Here is a 22,044-nt window from a genome sequence, read left to right on the forward strand (position 1 = left end):
GGGACCCTTACATTTAATGTAGTTCTAATAATAATGTATAGATGAGCCTAAAATAATGAATCAAACGAAAAGGAAAATTACACAAAACAAAGGTAAGCTCAGTTTTATTAAACTTCCAACCTTATAAACACTCACTTTAATAAAGAAAACTTATCTTGGGGAAAAACAGCAGCAAAACATTAGCTTTTTTTTTAAAACAAGAAGTACAAAGTAATTGTTCGTTTTCAATGGCGGTCAGTAAATTCTAAAGTTTGTACGGAAGGTGTCTCCTTTGGCGTCACTATTGATTTTCCATTCTACTTTTAAAACCTATGTCTACATTTGATAAAACCATCACATAGCCAAGAAAGAGAAAAGAGAACCACTGCAATTTAAAATCTTCTGTTAGCTGTCTCATTCTGACATGCAAGTACATATGGACAGGTGCTGCAATAGTGGGAGAAAGAAAGGCGCTTACCTGACTCTTTCCTTTGTGTCACCAAAGGTCTCCTTCAAGCTTGTCAAGTCAGGATAGTAACTAGCAGGGGGAGATATCACTTCCAAAAGGCCTGAATTGATTTCTGTAGAAAACCTGTCAGGTCAGAGAGAAAGCAATTCATAACGGTTTCATTTTTGCAGAAAAACGCACAGCTGCAAGAACATTTTGGGGATTTTATTGAATGCTAGTCAACAAAATATTGTTCCATGTGATTGATGGCTAACAGTTGTTACTGTATATTAATTACATATTTCATCAGTTTTAGCTCATTTTAAAACTAGGACACTGGACTTCTTATTAGTATTGATAAGACCTACATAATAATAATAATAATAATAATAATAATAATAATAATAATAATGTTGGTTAGCTCTATGTTAAAACTATTTAATAGTATCTGTTCAAATTACGTGATTTATCAAGGTCTATATCCCAAAATTCAGTTTGCACCAGTTTCTTAGGAAATTCAAACTCTTACAAAATCAGAAACAAGCAATGCAGTCAATTAAGATATGATCAAGGTGTTTGTTACCAGTTTTCTAAAAATATGTATGCAAATTAGCCTCAATATGCTTTAAATTAGCATGTTGGACACACAATACACATTAAAAGTATAGACAAATGATCAATGTACTTCACCAATTCCTGCAAAAAAAGCATAGTAGCTATTTATATATTTATTTATTAAGCTTTTATTTTAAATAAAAGACCAGGTTGGGGTGGTGCAGACTCTACTATTAATGTTAATTTAAAATGTGCAATATATTAAATCATATCTACTGATATACTGTGGCTACTATTCTTAAATTAAAACTAGCTAGGAAAAACTGGCAGTGAAGTTAAACTTATGAAACTTTCATACACCAAGACATGTAGCTATATACCATAACACATGCAGCTATTTTGTTCATGAAAAACAATATGTAGCAGTAATCTTGTAATAAGTAAACAGCACTTAACTCTTTTTCCAGGCTCTCCACAACACTATGGACATAATCAATATCTGTCTGCAGAGACAAAGCATTACAAAGAAAGATACCATTCTAAACAAACACTTTTGGCAAAAGCAGAACGAATATACTGCAGCTGCAAAGAATGATAAAAAAGCCCTAATCTTTGCAGCTGGTGGTTTAATAGATGTTAGCATAAATGCTTATTAAAAACTATCTCCAGTTCATTTAAAATGCTACATTTAAAAAAAAAAAAAGTTATCATTCATGTCACTGAACTGACACCACACAACGTGAGGTCCTTGTAGCTGGAGGCAAGCGGTTCTACTGTGAGCAATATGTGAAGGACATGTCATTTCTAGAGATTGCTTACTGTGAACAGTGTGGTGGAATTAATTCAATGGAGAGAATCGAGTCTGATGAGTCATTTAAAAACCCTTCAACAAAATTCCTGCTTGTTAATTATACATGTTATTATACATGCATAAAGATAAATATTGGTATCTCTTTGGGATATTCCCACATTAATCATTTCACAAATAATTCAATCTCTCCCAGGTTCTCACACTTTATCAATATATTTGTCTGTTTTTTGGGGTTTAATGCCACATAGCTATTGATTGTACATGCACACCATTAGCAGCATTCTCTTCACAAATACAGTGAATTGACAGCTTGTGGTCACTGGGTCCTAAGTAGTATTCCACTTTCTGCATAAAGAGATCACACACTCAGGGGCTTCTGAGTGGAGCATCCATTAAACGTGATCCACGTGGAGTGCAGGATGCGCTCTATAGCCTGGATGTCACCGGTTCGAGTCCAGGCTATTCCATTGCCGACCATGGACGGGAGCTCCCAGGGGGTGTCGCACAACTGGCCGAGCCCACCTGGCCGGGGGGGGGGGGGGGGGGCAGGGGGGGGGGGGGGGGGGGGGGGGGGCTTAGGTCTGCCAGGGTGTCCTCGGCTCACCGCTCACCATCGACTCCTGTAAGCTAGCTGGGCTTGCCTGTAAGCTGCCCAGAGCTGTAGCTCTGAGGTGGCTGCATGGTGAGTCTGCAATGTGTAAAAAAGCGGGCGGCTGATGGCACACGCTTCGGTGGACAGCGTGTGTTCATCTTCGCCCCTCCCGAGTCAGCGCAGGGGTGGTAGCGGTGAGCTGAGCCTAAAAATAACTGGACATTCTAAATTGGAAGAAAATAATTTTAAAAAATAAATAATTGTTGACTACTACATTAAAAAAAAGAAATAAAAGAAGAATCACACACTCATGGTTGATGGAGATGCAAGTGTTTGACCTCATTCGTATTCTTTCTTTTTTGTACATGAATATACAGTATTACACATTCCTAATGAGAAAGTACATATCCACATTCGGTCAAGTTGTTTGCTTACCTCTCCTACAAAGACTATAATAACACAATCCAATTTCTCTTCAGGAGATAGCTTGTTTATTAACGAATGAAGGGTCTCTGCGAGATAGGACTTGACTTTCCTCTTCACTGTTGGTATTCCCATTACAATAGACACTGGAACACACAAAAAACAAGCATTCATCTTCCTTTTGTCGTGTATTAAACATTTTATGCATGATTATTCTAAGAGAACATTGTTTTTTGATGTTAATATAATTTGAATATCCTTGACAATCACAAGACAAAAAACATACACTGCTGTGCAAAAGCCTTAGACATGATGCATTTTTCTACTCTGATGCATTATGAGCATCGATTTCTGAAAGCATCCACTAGTGTTTTCTACTATTATAAAAACCTTGACTTGGCAACAGAACTGGCAAAAAGGCACAGGTGTCATTGTCCATCCATCCATCAACAGTCCAAAGCACCTTGGACCATTGTTCCATAATCCAATTTCCAATCTGTGTTCTTGTGCATATTTCAACCTTTTAGTCTTGTTCCCCTTTCTTAACGGATGTATTCTTACTGCAACATATCCTTTAAGTCCTGATTTTAAGGGTGACCTTCGTACTGCTGATTTGATAGACAACACCACCTGTGCCTTCTGCCAGTTCTGTTATCAATCTTCTTTCTATTCCTAAAGGATATTATCTTCAAGTATTGCTCATCCTTGTTAGACAGCTTTTTGGGTCTTCCAGTCCTGGGTTTGTCAATTACAGATGATGTTGCTTCGGATACCACACCTTGAAAATCGAGTGATGCGAGCTATTTCACTCAATGTTTTTCCTTCTTTATGCAAGTCAAGGTTGTTATAAATAGTAGAAAACACTAGTGGAGGCTTTGAGTAAATTGTTGATGCTCATAATGCATCAGAGTAGAAAAATGCAACATGTCTATGTCTTTTGCACAGCAGTGTACATCAAAACGTAATTTTACTTAATTTCTCTACAGAAACGGTGCATATTATTTTCTGCAAAATTGTGTAAAATTATACCCTTAAATATTAATAAATGAAAGCTCCCTAACCTCAAGGCATGGCTGTACCTATGATAGGAAGCAATACAAAAATGCATATACTCCTTTAAAATGACAAATAATATAATATAAAACAATGGGCTAGAATCTCAATGCCATTTACTCCAAATCATTATTAGCACAATATTTTCATGAAGGGAAAACATCAATTACAATGCCAAAACAAATTAGAAACAACGTAAGACTGCAAATCATTACATTAAATTGTCAGTTGTTCATTTCTGTTTGGTAACTCTATTGGGTGTTGTGGTGTTCCTTTCTGAAAAAAATAAGATTCTGCTGCTCAAAGATTTTTTTTTTTTTTTTTTTTTAATGCCCATTACTTTTATAAAATCGGAAATTGTTTAATATAGTTTGACGATCTGTGTAGGATTAATATTTATGGCAAGGCCACAGGGAGCTGATTCACCGTCTGTCACTCAAACAGGCTTGTCAAACAGCGGAGCATCATTGGCTCAGTGATATGAAACATGCAGCAAAAACTAGTGGACAGATCCTGTCGAGTATTTTTGGGTAGGAACAGAGAACGACCAATAAGAGAACTGAACTTCAATAAACAAACGTAATAGCCTAGATGAATCCAATGAATAATATATTCGAGTGTGTGGGTAAAGTTGGCTACACTGTAACCAGCATGACTTACATCTAGAAACAAAAGCATTTTAACAGATGCAACTAATCGTTAACTATCCCTTCTTGTATGATTACTTAGTAATCAAGTGTTGTATTACAAAAATATTTACATGGGTGGTAACCAGTACAAAAAGCACTGAACCATGTTTGTTTCACATACCCATATAAGTATTACATTTCTTTATTATTTACATCAATTTACAGGTATAATACAAATTTATAATCCATCTTGTAGCAAAAAAGATAAATAAAAAAATCACAAAACTAAAAGTCGGTCAGATAAAAAATATTATAAAAAATAAAACTGTTACACTAAATAAAAAGTGCTGTACATGTGTACTTTACATACATGCATTTATTATGCTTTACATTTTATCTGAGCCAGCAAGTAGGCTTGGATATTTTATATTTCAGTGACAAAGGTAGTTACAACTAAAATACATTCAATGGTATAACTCTCACTTGTGTGAGCTACAAACTCTTCAGTTATGAACAAATATAGTACAAAGCCAGTACTGTTTTGTGATCTTTGGTACCAAAACTAGTGTTGCAAAAGTACCAGATTTTTTTCTACAAGTGAATTACTGGTTTAAGGAGATTCCTCTGAAAGGGTACACAATTGGTTTATCAAAAACCACAGTGTCCTTCACACAAAAAGAACTAACACAGTTACATTTCTTGAAAGCAATTCCCATAATAATGGCTTTACCTTAAACGCCACTATCAGATTAGACGACCCATTAAAAAAAACAAAACAAAAAAAAAATATATATAAAATAAATCATGTGATGTTCAGAACATGGAAAGGGGTCTCACCCCACGCCATTTAAAACAGTTCAACTTTTTTTAGTCACATTTATGTCAATAGTTCTTATATCCATGCATTTGCATGCAGCCAGTGATTCTACCTTATGCAGTCAAGCACTTTATATTGCTGTGTATATTTTGTTCTTACAATTCAACTTAAACATGAAAACAAACTAGGTTTTTAAAGCAGGTGCTTCTTTGGTGTTACCTTTTGGTGTTGTCTTTAGAGTCTCTACAGTGTTATTAAAAACTGGGTTTTTTATGTGGACCAGCATACTCAAAAGTACCTGCATTCCAAGTGAACAATCATGACCTTATCCACTGGTCTACAGAGAAAAAGTGTATTTTACATCTGTGGACCAATATAACGGCTAATATAACCGTTATTTTATTCAGTCAAAACGTTTGATTCATTCACACAGTTTGAATTGAAAAAAAACAATGGAATTATGTTATGGAAATGATTGAGTAAAGACAAATATTTGGATTGCCATACAAAACAGCCCTAAGAATTCTGACTGGATTGTGAACACAGCTTACTGCCATCCTCATTGTTTTCCACTACGGTATTGACACACACATTTCAATGGGTAGATGGATCATGCGTGACACTAACATGCAATTTATACAGAGATTACATTTAAATCCATGGAGGAAACAATAGACTTCACTGGAGTGTAGTCAACACATCCAGTAACAGGGGTGCAAATCTTTCTGAAAACTGGAGCTAAACTGTTTACCAGAGAGCCTGCTGGAGCTAAATGATCAAATGAGTTGGGGTCAATTCCCTTTTATACAATTCCAATTCCTATTCTGTTCTAGGGCATAATCTTTACTGAGGTTTACACCATAGGCTCTATCAGGTTACCTGACAAGTTCATTAAGGTGTACACAGTATATGTTTACTCAATAAAGCCTTTGTTGTAAAAAGATTGGAATAGGAATTTGAATTGCTTAAAAGAGAATTGGGATTAGAAATGGAATTGAAAAAATGGAATTGACCCCACCTCTGGATGAAGCCCCACCACCATTTTGAAACTTCAACCAAACGTATCTGCTTCTGTTTGCTCATTACTACCACTAAATAAATAGCATGATTCTATAAGCCTAAAATGTCTGTTTTGTGTCAACCGACTGCACAAGATTACACGCGAGTCCACATTATGAAGCAGACATTTTGTAAACCAATGTGCGCAGTGCGTAACATGCATACAGCTGTGGGCGCCAGTGGTCATGTGATTGCTCCAGACCCAATAAGAAACTATCACTATGTATGGTTGCTGAGAAAAAAATAAAATAAAACATGTCCACTGGCACCACAATTTAACGTTGTTGGCACAAAATTAGATACCCTGTCACTAGAATCTCGAGTAATGCGAGTGACTGGAGCAAATTTTGTACCTACCTACAATGGCAGACATTTTACATAACCCTATCTGTATATAGTTCCCATATTTTTTTTTTATTGACAGCTAGTACAAACGTGGATATTTACAGATGCAGTGCTGCTGAAATACTTCTCCTGCGTCATCTTTTTAATTTTTTTTTTATGGCAGCTACTGTTCAGCAACAGCAAGAAATGAATACATGAAAATAATATTTTTCATTTTAATTTAATTTAAAATTTCGACCGAACACCTCTTGAAATAAAACTGTAAAATAAATTCCATGTTAGTAAAAGGAAGCCATAGCATAATATCAGACCTATTGAGTCAGATTGTGAAAAAGACAAAAGCGCACAGTACCACACAGAGGTACACAACTTGATTTTTCCAGCGTAAAAGCCCCCCCACCCCCACTGTATATTCATTAAATTCACTCACCAGACATACCAGTAATAATGGCTGAAATGCTCTGCCAGGCATTGACCTTTTTACTGTTCTTTGTATGAGTTTAATGAACAATTGTAGAGCCCAGGCTGCCGTTGCACTTTCTCCATTCTTATGTTCATGGTGCATTTGTTATGACCCGTGTCAAGTTTACTGGTATTACTGACATCGCTTCTGATTGGTCCATTTCAATATAGAACATTGTGATTGTTCCATTTCATCACACTCGATTTCCGACTCCATCGCAGATTTTCTGATACAAAGCCCATCTCTTCAATGTTACAAATATTTGATTATCTGTCACAGCCTGTGCTATTATTTTTTGTTTATTTTCCTCTCATGCCAAATCAGTCTGTCTTTACTGTGCAGTTACACAGCATTTCCTCCAATGTCACCTCATGAAAATCCAGCAACAACAAAGCGAACGAGACAAGCTATGGTAATGTAAAACAGTTAACCATTGAACTGTTTTAGATACTGTGATATTTAGTTGCTTTTGTGCATTTTCATTTGCAAGGGAATTGTGACATTAGGGCCTTATCGAGCACTATATTCTGCAATTTTGAATACTGACTTTGGATACTGTTTTAATTCTGGAAACTTTTTTTTTTAAACCTTTTGCTAAATTGCATTGCCCTTTACGATTTATACAGTTCTGTGCATGGATAACATTTTGATTTAATTTTATTGTTGGGTCATTAAATTGGGAATTGTATGTACTGCTACAATACCGGATTTATGTACTGTATTACAGTCCATGTGTCGACTAATTTGGCAAGTGACATTTTTAGATTTGTATCGTTCTGAAATACTTCTGTTGAAAATATAGTACTTTACCAAAAAAAACAACTACAGTACATCTAAATGGAAGCCTAGTTATTTTAAAACACAGTCCTTGCAGCTATGTATTTTTGACATTGTATCTTTTCTGTGTTCCCTGAAAAACGGACAAGGGTTGGAACTGCCAAAATGAAATAATCAGATATGCGTCACACGCGTTTAACCGTCACTGAAGTCAACATTTCATGGGGACGGATATGTGAGTGCTCACTGTATTATTACTGTGCATCCAGTTGCAAATATTTTGATTTTGGGTAGGAATTGCTATAATCCTTCAAAACTGAAGGAATATTTGTGAATTTGTTCATTTTGACCCTACATATCATTAAACTGTACTGCAAGCTGCAGAAATTGGTCCTTTAAGAACTCACCTTTTGTTCTGCCGAGACCAACCTTCACAGCAGGCTGAAGGCTTCCTTCACTGTTTAATAAGTGAGGCAAGTGGTAGTAGATATTTGGCACCTGCAGCGGTTTTCTGTGTGCCAGTTCCTTCAATAGCTTCTTAGTTTCATCTATAAAAAAAAATATATATCACTGGCAATGGGTCAACAATTTTAGTATCTATATAAACATTGTATTTCATTTTGTAGGTATCACAACATACAAAATGGTGCCTATAAAGTAATTAGTAAAGCTGCAATACTGCTCAGCCACATTTGCCAAGCAAATAAGAGCCATAAAGGGATTTCTCTGGTTTCTGACCTTAAATCAGAAAAGACAGGTTTGGTGTTTAAGATCATGTTAATTGAACAATAAATGTGACAGTAATCATAAAATTGTAAAGTCCTCAGTTACAATCCCAACATACATTCAGATCTAACCAGGATTACTGCAACACCCCCTGTCCTCCATCAAAATAGACAACAACAACAGCATCAAAAAAACATGCCATTGTCTAGAAAGTAAACTGGTACCTGAAAAATGTCCAAGTGCGTCTTTGCTCCCGTTGGTTTCTGCAATGGCCCGTCTAAACTGCTCCAGGATGATGTTGAGCTCAGACGAGCGCTGCAGGGTGCGATGTTCGGCCACACGGAGGCGCTCTTTTAAGGTATGGAACTCTCGCTGATAGGCAATTAGCTTTTCTTTATGAAATAAAAAGGGAAAACATTTGAATGAATAAAAGAGCTATTCAGTTGATCTAAACAGCGGTGCTCTAAATACTACCACAGGTTAGATGAACAGTATAGGGCCCTTTGTGTATTAACTTAATAAAAATCATACAACTAGTGCAGATTGGGGCTGTTGAAAGTAAGTAAGGGGAGCTGATTTTAGCCAGCTTTCTACCAACAAACAGAATAAAAAAAAATTAGGGTTAAAGTCTGAAAATAATGTTTAAGAATTGTATTATTAACCTGACACACAACATAAATTGTATGTGCCAATTATAAACCTACTGTAGGCCACTTTCTTAAACAAAGTTCTCTCTCAACTGTCAATGCCCTACACTCCTCAGCCTCAGATCATTTTATATTGTACTTGCAAAACATAAATACATATAGCAGTAAACTAAAACTGTACCATTAAAACTAATGTACTGTGCCAAAACCACAAAGAAACACTATTCAGCAATTGGGTAAATAAATGAATTCCCCCATTTAGAAATACTAAAAAAAATGTAATAAATTCAATGACAAACATTTAAATGTTGAGACACTGAGCTAGACTTGTAGTCCAAATGTTTGTCATTGAATTTACTAACCTTCTTTCTGAATGTAGCGCTATTGGAGTGTTGAACAGTAAGGGATACAGCAATAAACCATTAAAGTAATAACAAAGCAAATTAATATCATGCTGAATAAATTTAGTATATATAAGCTTGTATTGCACAGCTCCTGGTCTCTATAGTAACTTGATGCTACAACTTGGGAGGGCCCTCCTTTAGTCACTACTGTACCCTTTGTGGAATTCCCTTTCCGTTTAATAATTCAGCAAATAGTTGTCAGTGTGTCAGAATTAGTTATCCTACCAAAGCATGACATTCCTCTATCTCATTAGATATGCCCTACAACACTACCAGATATGGAGACCCTTTAAAATACATCAAAATGCTTTTGTCACTCTTTGCTACACAAATCCCTGGAAGAACTGAGGTTTCGCTTGGCCAACTGTTTTTAGGCAAAACAGCCTTTTGTAGCAATCTTATGACAAATCACTCAGCAATGTGACATGAAGCATGAGGATGAAATGACTGTCATATGATCTGCGAGTAATTGGGTTCCATTGTCTAACTTTACTAAAACGCCTCTGGCACTACTTCAGTTTCTGTAGCATATTATTACTCTACTCAGATCACTGTTCACCACAGCTGGTTTTCGATACAATATAGGCTACAATACAGTTCAACAGAATTCTAATCCTACAGTAAATCATGCAAAAAAGATAAAAGGTGACATCTAAAAAGGACAAGTTCATGTCTAAAAGCAGGAACAAATGCAAAGGATATGCTCCTGAAAAAAGGTGTACAGTAATACGTGACAGGCTTTTATATATTTATTTTAGTTAATAGTTTCTCCTCACTCCAGTGGTGACACTGTGAATTCAAGGTTGGGTCCCTGTGACACGGCGAGCCCTGTCACTGGTTCTTGCTCAAACGTGTGCAGCCGAGACACGGAACAGGAGACGTTTTGCTAGGCAACTAATTGAGCAGGTAGGCTGGTCCGGTGCTGAGCTGATCAGGTCTGGATTGGCTGGGGGGCGTGCCCGGGGAGGCAGCGCCACAGCTCGAGGTGACTGCACCGTGATGCTACACAGAGGGGCCCTTTGTTTACATCGAGAAGAAGAGTGTTCACTCTGCAGGACAACTAGTATGGAACCCCTCAACTGCAAGACAGCTCTTGTGAAGCTCTGCTCAAAAGTATTCACCCCCCCCTTGGACTTTTCCACATTTTAGTGTTACAACACGGAATCAAAATGGATTTAATTAGGAGTTTGTGCCACTGATCAACACAAAAAAAAGTCCATAATGTCAAAGTGAAAAATAAAATCTACAAATTGTTCTAAATTAATTACAAATACAAAACAGAATATATGCAGAAATGTACATAGTCACAGTGTATATGCAGAAAGGAAACTATTCCACAACTTATGTGATTTAAACTTAATTAATTTGAAAATAAATTGAGCGGAACGAGTATCATAACCCCAGTATGTAGCATCCCAGCAACCAGACTGTGTCGTCCTTACTGGGCAATCACCTGAATGATTTGTCTTCAAATTCATCATGTCTCTAAAGCGAATTAAATTTTTCATGTCATGATTGACTGACTATTGCATGTTGTGTACAGCAGCTTTGCAATGTGCATTGTCTATGCTTTTATTTTATCTTGCTTTTGTAAGCTGTTCCAAAAAATACAAGTGTGTAGCATATATACAGATCTTAGGTACAGAAAGTCATCCAGGTTTTCTCCCTGGTTCTTTCTTGCTCTTTTGCAGTTATTTACACTCAGTGACAAGTAACATAATGTAGCTTAGCCATGACTACTAATGGATTATGTTACCTTTATAGAACACACAATATAACACTGAAAACGTATTTAAAAAAAACTTCGCAACAACACCTTTAACAAGGAAAAGTTGCACTAAACACTGACAAATGGAGCAGTGAAAATCCATTTTCAATTACGTTTTCTCTACTACTGAAAAATGAAAAGTAAAACAGATACTGAAGATAATTTAGGGTTGATCGATTTTAATATTATGGTCTCAGACAGTACACACTTAATTGTAGTGTTTTAACTGGACTAACATACTAGTCAGCAGTTTATTTTAATATGTGGCTTGGGTCCAGTGTTCAGCCACATCTTCCTCGACAAGCAGTTCTGGCTTGTCCCACATTAAATATTATTTTTTCTTAAAATGTTAACTTTGGTTCAGCATTTACCAATTTCTAGTTGCAGCGCATTTTCCTAGTTAAAAGAACACTGATGTGCTCTAGGACCCTATGTCCTATGACATTACAATTTCCCTTTCCAGTCCGACATCATGAAAAACACATAAAGCACAGGTCTCTAGTCGCTTTTTCTCCGGAAAAAGCAGAGAAAACCTTTTAATGGCCAAGTGAGACCGACAGGAGCCAAAAAAAAGGGCGTATCTGAGCAATACAGTAGCCCCATGCACCACAGAGATGTTATAGTAATAAAATAATGAATTGGATCGCATCATTGAGACGTTTGGTGATAAAACGAGTGATCAGGAGAGGATTTCTCAGTATGCACGTTTATAAAGCGGTATGTGAAAAATACAGCGAACAAGGGGTAGGGCTTGGCTGGAAAGGCAGTACTGATGTCCTTTTGCCATGCACTGCCTTTTAAACCTATTTTACTCTGAAAAAAAATAAAAAAATTAAAACAGCCGGTGTAAAATAAACAGCGCATGTGAAAATAAACTGGACCTGAGGTGCCTGACAAGCGCTGAATAAACTGACTGAAAAAGGGTTAAACCATGGATTGGACATTTGACAATTAACTTACAATTTTTTCCATCAAGTATATAATATTTAAGGAAACCTCAGAACAGAAACATCAGCAGTAATCCCCATAGAAAACATTCTTTGAGAAAGAATTTTGGGAAGATTGGGGCTCCCAAGTGGTGCATCCAGTAAAGGCACTCTGCATGAGTGCAGGCTGTGCCCTATAGCCTGGACGTCACCGGTTCGAGTCTGGGCTATTCCACAGCCAACCATGGATGGGACTTCCCAGGAGGCACCATTCAACTGGCTGAGCATTGCCAGGGGGGGTGTCTAGGTCGGCCAGGGTGTCCTCCATTCACCGCACACCATCTACCCCTGCAGTCTGGCCAGGTGCCTGTGGGCTTGCCTGTTAGCTGCCCAGGAGCTGCGTTGTCCTCCTACGCTGTAGCTCCTGGGCAGCTGCATGGTGAATCCGCAGTGTGTAAAGAAGCAGTCAGCTGACAGCCCACACTTTGAAGGACTGTGTGTGTTCGTCTTCACCATTCCCAAGTTTTCGTCAGCACAGGGGTGGCAGCAGTGAGCCAAGCCTAAATAATAATTGGCCATTTTCAAATTGGGAGAAAATAAAAATAATAATTGGCAACAACTAAATTTAAAAAAACAAAACCAAAAGAAGCCAGAATATTGTTTTTCTCTCTCTCACCTTTGACATAGATTCCTTCATTCCTGCCCACATTTAACATTTAGTTTCTCATAAAGTACAAACAGCTACAGTTAAATTAAAAACACTTGGGGATATGACTAGTCTGGCAACACAATTTACTTATATTGTTTTGTTCACTGACCCATTTAGCATTCAGGGCTTATAAGCCTGGAAACATGAAATCACAGCATAAAATGGTCTCTGAAATATGCAGGGTTCCAAAAGCGAGAATGAATAAGGATCTCAACCTTTCAGTCCAAAAGAAGCCAACCCGATAGTGGTTTGAGATCAACCCAGGTGAAGGGACCTATCAACCCCCAGCTGTTGCAATGTACAGTATAAAGAATCGGTCCTAGAGTTGATAATACTGTTGACTGAGTCAATAGAGCAATAATTAATTCCAGCGCTGGCTTTTCAAAGATAATTATGTTGCTTTGTGAAAAAGCAGAGAATCTGGCCTATGCTCCAGCACTCAGTCATGCTCAGTATCTCATTGATATATCCTTTATGAAACCAGAGCCTTCATGTGCTGAGATCTGGAGTTTATTTTTATTTTTTTCAGTGACAAGATGTGGAGTTGTTCCCTCCCCTCCCCCACTTCCCCCCCAGAGTGGACACGCTCAGCAAGCAAAGCAGGGGCCTGTTGAAACCCCTCAAAAATAACCTCTTTCACTGGGGAGCCGACAGGCCTGTTAAGTCTCCAACTTCTGTATGAAATACAAATGCATGTTATTTGAAGGAATTTGTTCAGCGACCGTAATGTTGCGTTTGCCATGCTCAAGAAAAAAAAAAAAACACACACACACACTACAAGGGACTTGTTGTGCACTTAATTAATTCTCTGTAACACATTGGCACTTTCAGAATGAAACAGAAATGCTTCAAGGATTTACTCTGAGATGCAGCTTGCTTTTCAAGTGGACCATTTATACAGCAAGCAGACCAGGGACTCTCAGACGAAGCACAGCTAGAACAAGCGCGGCTACAACTGGCTCAGCTGCATAATGGGCCACACCAGATCAAATCTGTACAGAATTCAGATTTACTGTGTCTAGTAGACCAGGACTATTGTCACGCTGAGTTTCACATCTTACTGCCAAATACATACTAAAAAAAATAACTTTGCATTTTGAACTCTTGAAAGGATACTTTAAAAAACACAGCAACAGTCCTTTATTGTTTTGCTGTTTTTTCAGCCTTATTGTTGAGCTGCTACCGTCCATCTTACGGCGAGGAGAACCCTCTAGATCAGAAGGTTGGACTACATGTTGATGGAGCCTCTTCACTCCATCATACACACATTACACCACTCTAGGTTATGGGAAGATTTTGGAAAATAAATAAATAAATAAATAAATAAAATACTTACTTCCTGTCCAAGGGACAAAATGCTAGAAAAATATACTTGCCTCCTCCTGTCACACATAACACACAAAAAAGTAGAACACAGCTTATAGGATTGTGTTTTTGTAAGTGGCAAATCACGTCTGAGTAGTACAACTTATATACATATATAAGTTGAGAGAAAGCAGTACCTATAAGAATTATGGATAATTGGATGCACAAATTTCAAGCATTACAAGAGCCAATCCAATCACGTGAAAGTGCCAAAAGGCTTCTACATTCACAGTGTTTTATAGTGACAATATGCTGACAGAATGCAGCAACAAAGTAATCAAACTCATTTCAATGCATGCATTCTCTTCCAATATATATGTATTTGCGTTTGTTGTCAGTTTAGCATTATTACATTTTAAAAGAGAGACTCAGGTATTTTTTTAAATTTTATTTTATATTTTTTCAAACTCAAAAACTTCCAGTTTCAGTTTGTGACTTCTTAGGGTGCACTTTTGTTAATAAAAGGTTTGTGTATGAAAAACAGCCCTAGACATCTGAACACTCAGACCAAGTACAAAGCTGCAGTGATCCCTACTGAGGACTGTCAGATTAAATCAAGTCATGTCAAAACTTTTAATTTATGTTACCATATTAAAATGACTAAGGGATGTTGACATGAATCGCCTATATGCAGCAAAATGTGTGATGAGCTCTGGAAAATACCCAACAGTGCAGTGCTGAAACTACCAGCAGTTTTTTGGTTCTGTTTTTCTCTTTCGTCGGTGTCGTTCAGTTTGGAATTTTATGCAAGTCGGTTTCGGTTTGGGAAAATCATAACCGTTGCATCCATAGTTACAGTTTAAATTATTCAGAAACACACCCTGTTGGCATAAACTCTACAGTCATTTTGTTTTGACTTGGCTAAGGCACAAGCTGTTTGAATTAAAGTTCCACTCATACGCCAGGACCAGAGAGCTAACTAGATTAATAGATTAGTTACAGCACAACTCTCTAATCTTGTTATCTTTATACGATAATGTTAACCCAGTAAAGAATGGAGTAGGATTACAGTAAATCCTAATTAGAGTTTGTTGCACAGCAACAAATTGGACAGCAAAACCAAATGGCTTCCTCAGCTTGCTGTACACCACATGAATCAGTGTTCATCAGTTTACATTAGGAATAAGATGAATGGGGAAATAAAGACACATTTCAAAGCTGATCTGCATATAATAGTAGTAAAGACAAAATCATCAATGCAGTGTATAGCTGCCATATTTTTCAATTGGATTATATCCAGATACTGTACTGTAGCCAAACATGCATGATTACTGTCAGACTACAAAATTGCATCCAGACTCATTGGCTCTCTTTACTGTGTAAATGGACATTTTTAAAACAAATCTCCTCAAGAGTTGATCCTACAATTAAAAGTATCATATGAAACAAAATAAATGCAATGACTTTATTCTGCTGAGAGGTACCGTGTGGTGTTACTGTATTGTTTGGTAACAAGAACCCCCCCTAACATTATCTACTGTAGCTTACCCTTTCTGTTTTCTGTCAACCAATGATATGATAGTTACAGGACTTAAAACAGCAGCGCTTGTGTGTGGGGGGATGGAGAGCAGTGTCACGATATGGACAACACAGGACACACCAAAAGTAATGTGCCCCTTGTAAACACTGCAGGGGGTTCTGTAACAATTTAATTGCCTCATTTATTGGACTTGATATATTTTTAATATGCCTCGTTACTGCAAACACAATGGGAGGGCAGCATCTCGAATTTGGCACTGAATAGGTACATTATGAGACCTTGTGGCAGGGAAGCCCTACTGCTGTGAATTGTGTGTGGGGGAATTTAAGGTTGGCAGGGATGGGGTTAAATCTGTCCCTGCCAGCAATCACAGGTGTGACCATTCCACAATTAGGTAGTTGAGTGGTAACTGGAGAATGGCCATCTGTATAAAAAGGCGGAGAAAGGAGTTAGGAGAGTGTAACTGTTTAAAACAAAACAAAACAATCAATACCCCCTGCACAATGAAAGACTCTTCAGTAATTCAAGTTCGCATTTAATCTTATTGTGCAGCCATACTGCATCTACTTCACAGGCTGTATGTAACAAGCTACTGCAACACTGTATAGCGCTGATCAAAACCCATTAGCCTAGTAAGCCTACTAAAATGACTCTCAGCTGTGGCTGTAATTCGTTTTGTGCTGAATGGTGCCTGGAAAGACTATTATATCCTGTGACACCACAGCACAATAATGTGTAAAAGTTACAGCAATTCTGAATTAAAATCAGATACAAAGGTTTGGACAGACTAAACCCATTACTGTCTTCCTCCACCTCAATAACATGCTTACCATGTATTACCATTCACAAACCAGCATTCTCTGTAACGCAGACAATGATCAAGGTTAGTTTTGTGATGCACAACGACGATGGAAGAGGAGCCACTTAAACAGAAATTGGAAATTTCCAGTTGCCGTACAGCTGCAAAAACAACATAAACCGATGGTGCTGTAAAAATAGCTTTTCTTCACACGATTTCACTCAATTATTGATTCTGTTAGAGAACCAAGGCCCAAAGGTTTGCTCTCACATCAAAGAGGCTGTGCCTTGCTAATTAGTACACAATATTAACTGAGAAAATGGATTCTACTGCACTGATCAGTCGCTAAAGGCATGTTCTGATGATAGATAGCAATGAGTCTGCCTTTAGAAGAAAAAAAAGACCTGATCCTATTAGAATGTGCTGGATATACAAATGTACCCAGGGCCCCTCCATCTCTAAATATATACATACAAAAAGTCATGAATGGGAGTTATTAAAAATGATGAAACTACAATGATTCCTTCAGTGAGTGTGTGTCTGTGCCACCTTTAAACATGTAAACATCTTTATAATCGCTTTTGAAAAAACCAAGACAGCAGTTTAGAAACCACTATAAACCTCAACTCTGCCTATAAGAACCACCTTGCCGCAATGACTTGTAAAAACAAATAACTTTTTGGCCGATATCAGGCTTAACTCATATTTCATTTACAAATGATTTACTCCAACTGTGTCGCTGCTTGTTGCTTACTTGGACACATTCCTCTAAATTAATATATTAACTGCCCTGTTCTCATTTTTTCTGGCAAGTTCTTTTTAGTGCAACATCTGACTGAACTCTTATTTCCTATCTGTTAAAGTGCTGTGTGGGCATTGTAGCAGCCCCCTTCAGCTTCTATTGGCTCTGCTAACATTTACTGCACGTTTTTTGTAAAAACACTTGGAGAAAATTATAAGGCCATCATAAACTACAACTAACGAGGATTATAACCAGGAGTAGAATTTGGGTTTATTAATCAAAGCTCACCAGGAGGTCCAGGAAGCATACACACATTCACTGTGTTTAATATACAAGCTGTATTATATATACATGTGTTCCAAATTTGAATGTTCAGCAGCTTAAAATCAGACAAATGATTCAACCTCAAATGTCTGCCTTTCTATTGTTGCATACAAGACATGCCATCATATTTATAGTTTTACCAGTCTGCATACAAGTCTACCTTACCTTAGAACGAAGATCCCTGTATAGCTATTTTTAACATTACTACTAAATTATCTACTTGACAAATTTATATTTGAGCTTATAAAACTTTACCAAGCACTTTTTACATAATTATTATACCAAATTGTTATGCCAGTCTGATTTGCACATACTGTAGGTGCTTTTTAAAAAAAAACAGTCCTCCAGCTACCAGCAGAACAATCGTTCATCAGAATACCCTGCAGGCTAAACACATTGACGAATCAGCTGTGAACTGATCTAGTAAGTGATCTATCACTTGGCAATTTTTGACAACAACCGTTACTGTTCTGCCCTTCAAGCAGCATAATATTGATCCTCTACCACCTGTCACATGTTTATTGAGCCGTTATCCTCCAGTAGATCAGCAGCTACAGTAGCACCCCTTTTCTTACTCCCACATTTTGTATCACATGCTCTGTGATTGTAAATGGCAATGCTGTTATGATGTTATGTCAATTTGCTGTTCACTGCTTGGGATGAAAATCGTCTGCCGTTGGTTCGCCTCACCATTTCATAGAGACTCCTACTGGTCAGGCGCCAGGCAAGGCCAAACTAGACTGTCTGAGCTCTGTTCATTCAGTACTTTAGCAACTTCTGCAGATTCGGTGTGCCGGGTAAAATGGGGTTATCAGCTAGACAGTGGGAAAGGATTGATCTTCCGTCCTCCTGAGCCAGTATGAGGGTTGCAAATGGGTGAGGTTACATTCACATTGGACATTTCAAATCGATGTGAAAACAAAACAAAAATTCTACTTAAAATGTACAGTATAGTATTTGTAGTTGATCAAAAATATCCTTGAAGCAAAGCGCATCCACAAAATCAACTAAATAAATAAATGATTAAGATATTTCTTTAAATACATTTGCAAACTGCTTTTTAAAATATTGTACATTTATCTGTACTATTGTTTTAACCTCATCTTGAATATTGTGTTCAGTCCTGGTCACCTCGCTATAAAAAAGATATTGCTGCAATAGAAAGAGTGCAAAGAAGAGCGACCAGAATTATTCCAGGTTTAAAAGGTATGTCATATGCAGACAGGCTCAAAATTCTTCAAAATTCTAAATTCTAAAAGGTATTGACAATGTCGACCCAAGGAACTTTTTCGACCTGAAAAAAGAAACAAGGACTAGACAAAGGGGCATTCACAACAGAAAGTAGGATGCACTTTTTTACACAGAGAATTGTAAGGGTCTAGAATCAACTCCCCAGTAATGTTGTTGAAGCTAACACCCTGGGATCCTTCAAGAAGCTGTTTCATGAGATTCTGGGATGAATAAGCTACTAACAACCAAACGAGCAAGATGGGCCAAATGGCCTCCTCTCATTTGTAAACTTTATGTTTTTATGTTCTTATAATATGCGCAACATTTAGTGCATGTAAAAATATTGTTGATTCCCCATCTCTGCAGAATCAGACAGAAAGAGGGCTCCAAGAAACCTAACATAGCACACAGTATCCACTCTTACACAGCATTTTTAGCTTATGCAACACGTTCTATCACTTCCTCAAGCAGTTGGGAAAACACAACTTTGTGACTGCCCTACTTAGCAAGAAGAGACAGAAGTGATTTGTTTAAGACTTACAGTTCACTTCCCCAAATAGCCTGTTGTGGCAAAGACGTGCCTATTTAACAAAAAGCCTACAGTTGACCAGTCACCACTGCAACTCAAGTTCTGATAAAGACCTGGCATATCTAGACCATGTTCAATTATCCAGTCAACTTAAAACATTGTTTACCTCTTTTTAACGCAACAACAATTTAAGTCCCTCAATGTTCTGCTGTTGATTTTGTTTTCCAGTTGCAATGAGGTGAAGCAAATTTCTTCAGGCAACATACACACATACATATATATATATATATATATATATATATATATATATATATATATATATATATATATATATATATAATTCCAAGTATATTATATATATATATATATTATATATATATAACATAAGACGCATTACAAGTAATAGGACATTAATATGATCATACAATACCTGTCCTGTGACATTAAAAGCTATCTTTACAGGCTGCTTGGCAGCACCAACTGAATCATGAATTTCAAGTTGATGTGAACAGTATTTGAGAGGCTGATACCTTGGAGGCAAGATTAAGACAAAAAGACTTAACATAACATAAATTACCTGACCACAACTATAAGCAATTTTAAAAGAAGATTTTTACTGTGGGATGCATTTTCCACTTCCACTGACTGAAAGTTGCCCATAAATATCGAATTTAGTAATTACTTCACTTACAGAAACTTTATTTCATATGTGCCTTACCTTTTCCATTTTGCCATGTTGTATACCAGGACAGGCTCATAAAGGAGGTTATGAAGATTAACGCTGTGGCCACAGTTGCATTTCTGAGCCTCATTTCATTTCATCATCACAGTAGGTATCGCGGCAGTTCAACAGCCCCACAGCAGAGTACTCGTGGAACGGTAAGAAGGGGCGTCTTGTTCTGTACAGGGCTCATATCATTCTCAGCCTGGACAGGGGACACTCGTGGAAACAAAGCAGCACGACTATTCCAATCCAGTAAGAGTAAATCCGTCCTGTGTTGTTTTATGCAGATAAGAACAAACGTTTCCATTAGAAACACAATACAGTACACTGTTTTTGTTTTGTTTTGTTTTGTTCTTTTTTAGATACAACACAGAAGGGCCATATTTGTCTGTTTTGATCGTTTATTTGGGCTTATTTCAGACATCAAAACTTAATAGCCTCGAATTGAACGTGCAGTACTGGCTAACCTAGATAAATTAAAAAAAAAAAAACACACATAAATTCTGGTGACTGTAACAGATGGATTAGGAAATTATAAGTGAAATGTTACACGTTGGCATTGAGAACATCTTGGTTACTCAAACATGAAATCTACGAATTGTTTTGCGAAACAGAGAAAAATATTATAAGGAGAATAATATAAGTCTTATATGCAAATATCAGAAAGTACACAATACGAGGGAAAATACTGTCACAATGAAAATGAAAAACACAACACACATTTCCATTTCTCAGCGAAGGGCGCTGGAACTAGGGGTGCGGTAGCACCCCCTTGGCTTTGCATGACTTCCATCAGGGGTACGGTTTTGTTCAATTGCTTTCAGCACCTCCACTTTAAAAACGGTTCCAGTGCCACTGGTCTCAGCAACTACAGTTGTCTGCTTTCCAAATACTTTTCACCATGCAACTGAGTTATTCATATATTTTAATGTTAGTATGTTACTTACTTTGTGTTACGATATCTATGCTCCAAACAAATATTAACGTTAGCGTGTTATCAACCAATAGCCTTGCTGTGAAGGTGTCCACGCCGTACAAAACGTTTCTTCGTGTCAGTGCCACTCACTTTCTGGTAACATTTCATTCCACACTCTGCATTCTCTATCAAACTACACTGCGTCTGTACACCGCCCACCAAACCCAGCTATTGGCTAATAATAGCTCCCTTTAACCAATACGAGCTTCAATACGAGACGTTACCAGGCTCCGTCTGTGTTATGTTAAGGCGAGGTGCTGTCGATCAACTTTCACCTCAAAGTCATGATTGACAGTTCTGCTTAAAACTACCGGATTGGGCTTGCCCGTGCAGGCAGTCGCTTTTTGTACATATTTTGGTATTTTTTTGTTCTCTGTCGCATATGTCAAAAGTAGAAAAGATAATAAATGTTTGTGGTCAATGCATACATAAAAACTGTACGTTCCCGGTCTCAGTGCGCAGCACAAGACTAGTCTTCCCGCGAGTCTGTATTTCAGTGGTTTTCACTGTCACGTTGAAGGATGATGTGAATATCATTTATAATAGGTATATATTAAACGTGCAACAGCATTCATACATTAATATCTTCTACACAATTATTGATCGAGGATAGCCAAAAACGTGTTTCTGTAAAATCACGAATGCTCTGTGAAGATCTCTATAATCTTGCAGTTGTAGAAAGCCAAAAAAGGACAGCGGTACGCCTTGTGGATGAAGTTTTAAATGCATTCAGCTTCCTACCTC

The 22,044-nt window shown here is 37.4% G+C and overlaps 1 protein-coding gene across 1 annotated transcript in view; it reads right to left on the bottom strand.

Moving 5' to 3' along the window:
• mgat4a (alpha-1,3-mannosyl-glycoprotein 4-beta-N-acetylglucosaminyltransferase A) overlaps positions 1 to 21,402 on the bottom strand; it is a 43,993-nt gene extending 22,591 nt beyond the window's left edge. The window contains exons 1-7 of the mRNA XM_041258891.1: positions 21,272 to 21,402; positions 20,319 to 20,593; positions 8,902 to 9,069; positions 8,359 to 8,499; positions 2,821 to 2,954; positions 1,439 to 1,485; positions 458 to 571 (exon numbers count right to left, since the gene is read on the bottom strand). Of these exons, the coding sequence (XP_041114825.1) occupies positions 458 to 571; positions 1,439 to 1,485; positions 2,821 to 2,954; positions 8,359 to 8,499; positions 8,902 to 9,069; positions 20,319 to 20,412 (698 nt within the window). The 5' untranslated portion in view covers positions 20,413 to 20,593; positions 21,272 to 21,402. The remainder of the gene's footprint in view (positions 1 to 457; positions 572 to 1,438; positions 1,486 to 2,820; positions 2,955 to 8,358; positions 8,500 to 8,901; positions 9,070 to 20,318; positions 20,594 to 21,271) is intronic.
• Between the last annotated feature and the right edge of the window lie 642 nt (positions 21,403 to 22,044).

Source organism: Polyodon spathula, chromosome 9 (genome assembly GCF_017654505.1).
Source record: "Polyodon spathula isolate WHYD16114869_AA chromosome 9, ASM1765450v1, whole genome shotgun sequence".
Taxonomy (NCBI): domain Eukaryota; kingdom Metazoa; phylum Chordata; class Actinopteri; order Acipenseriformes; family Polyodontidae; genus Polyodon; species Polyodon spathula.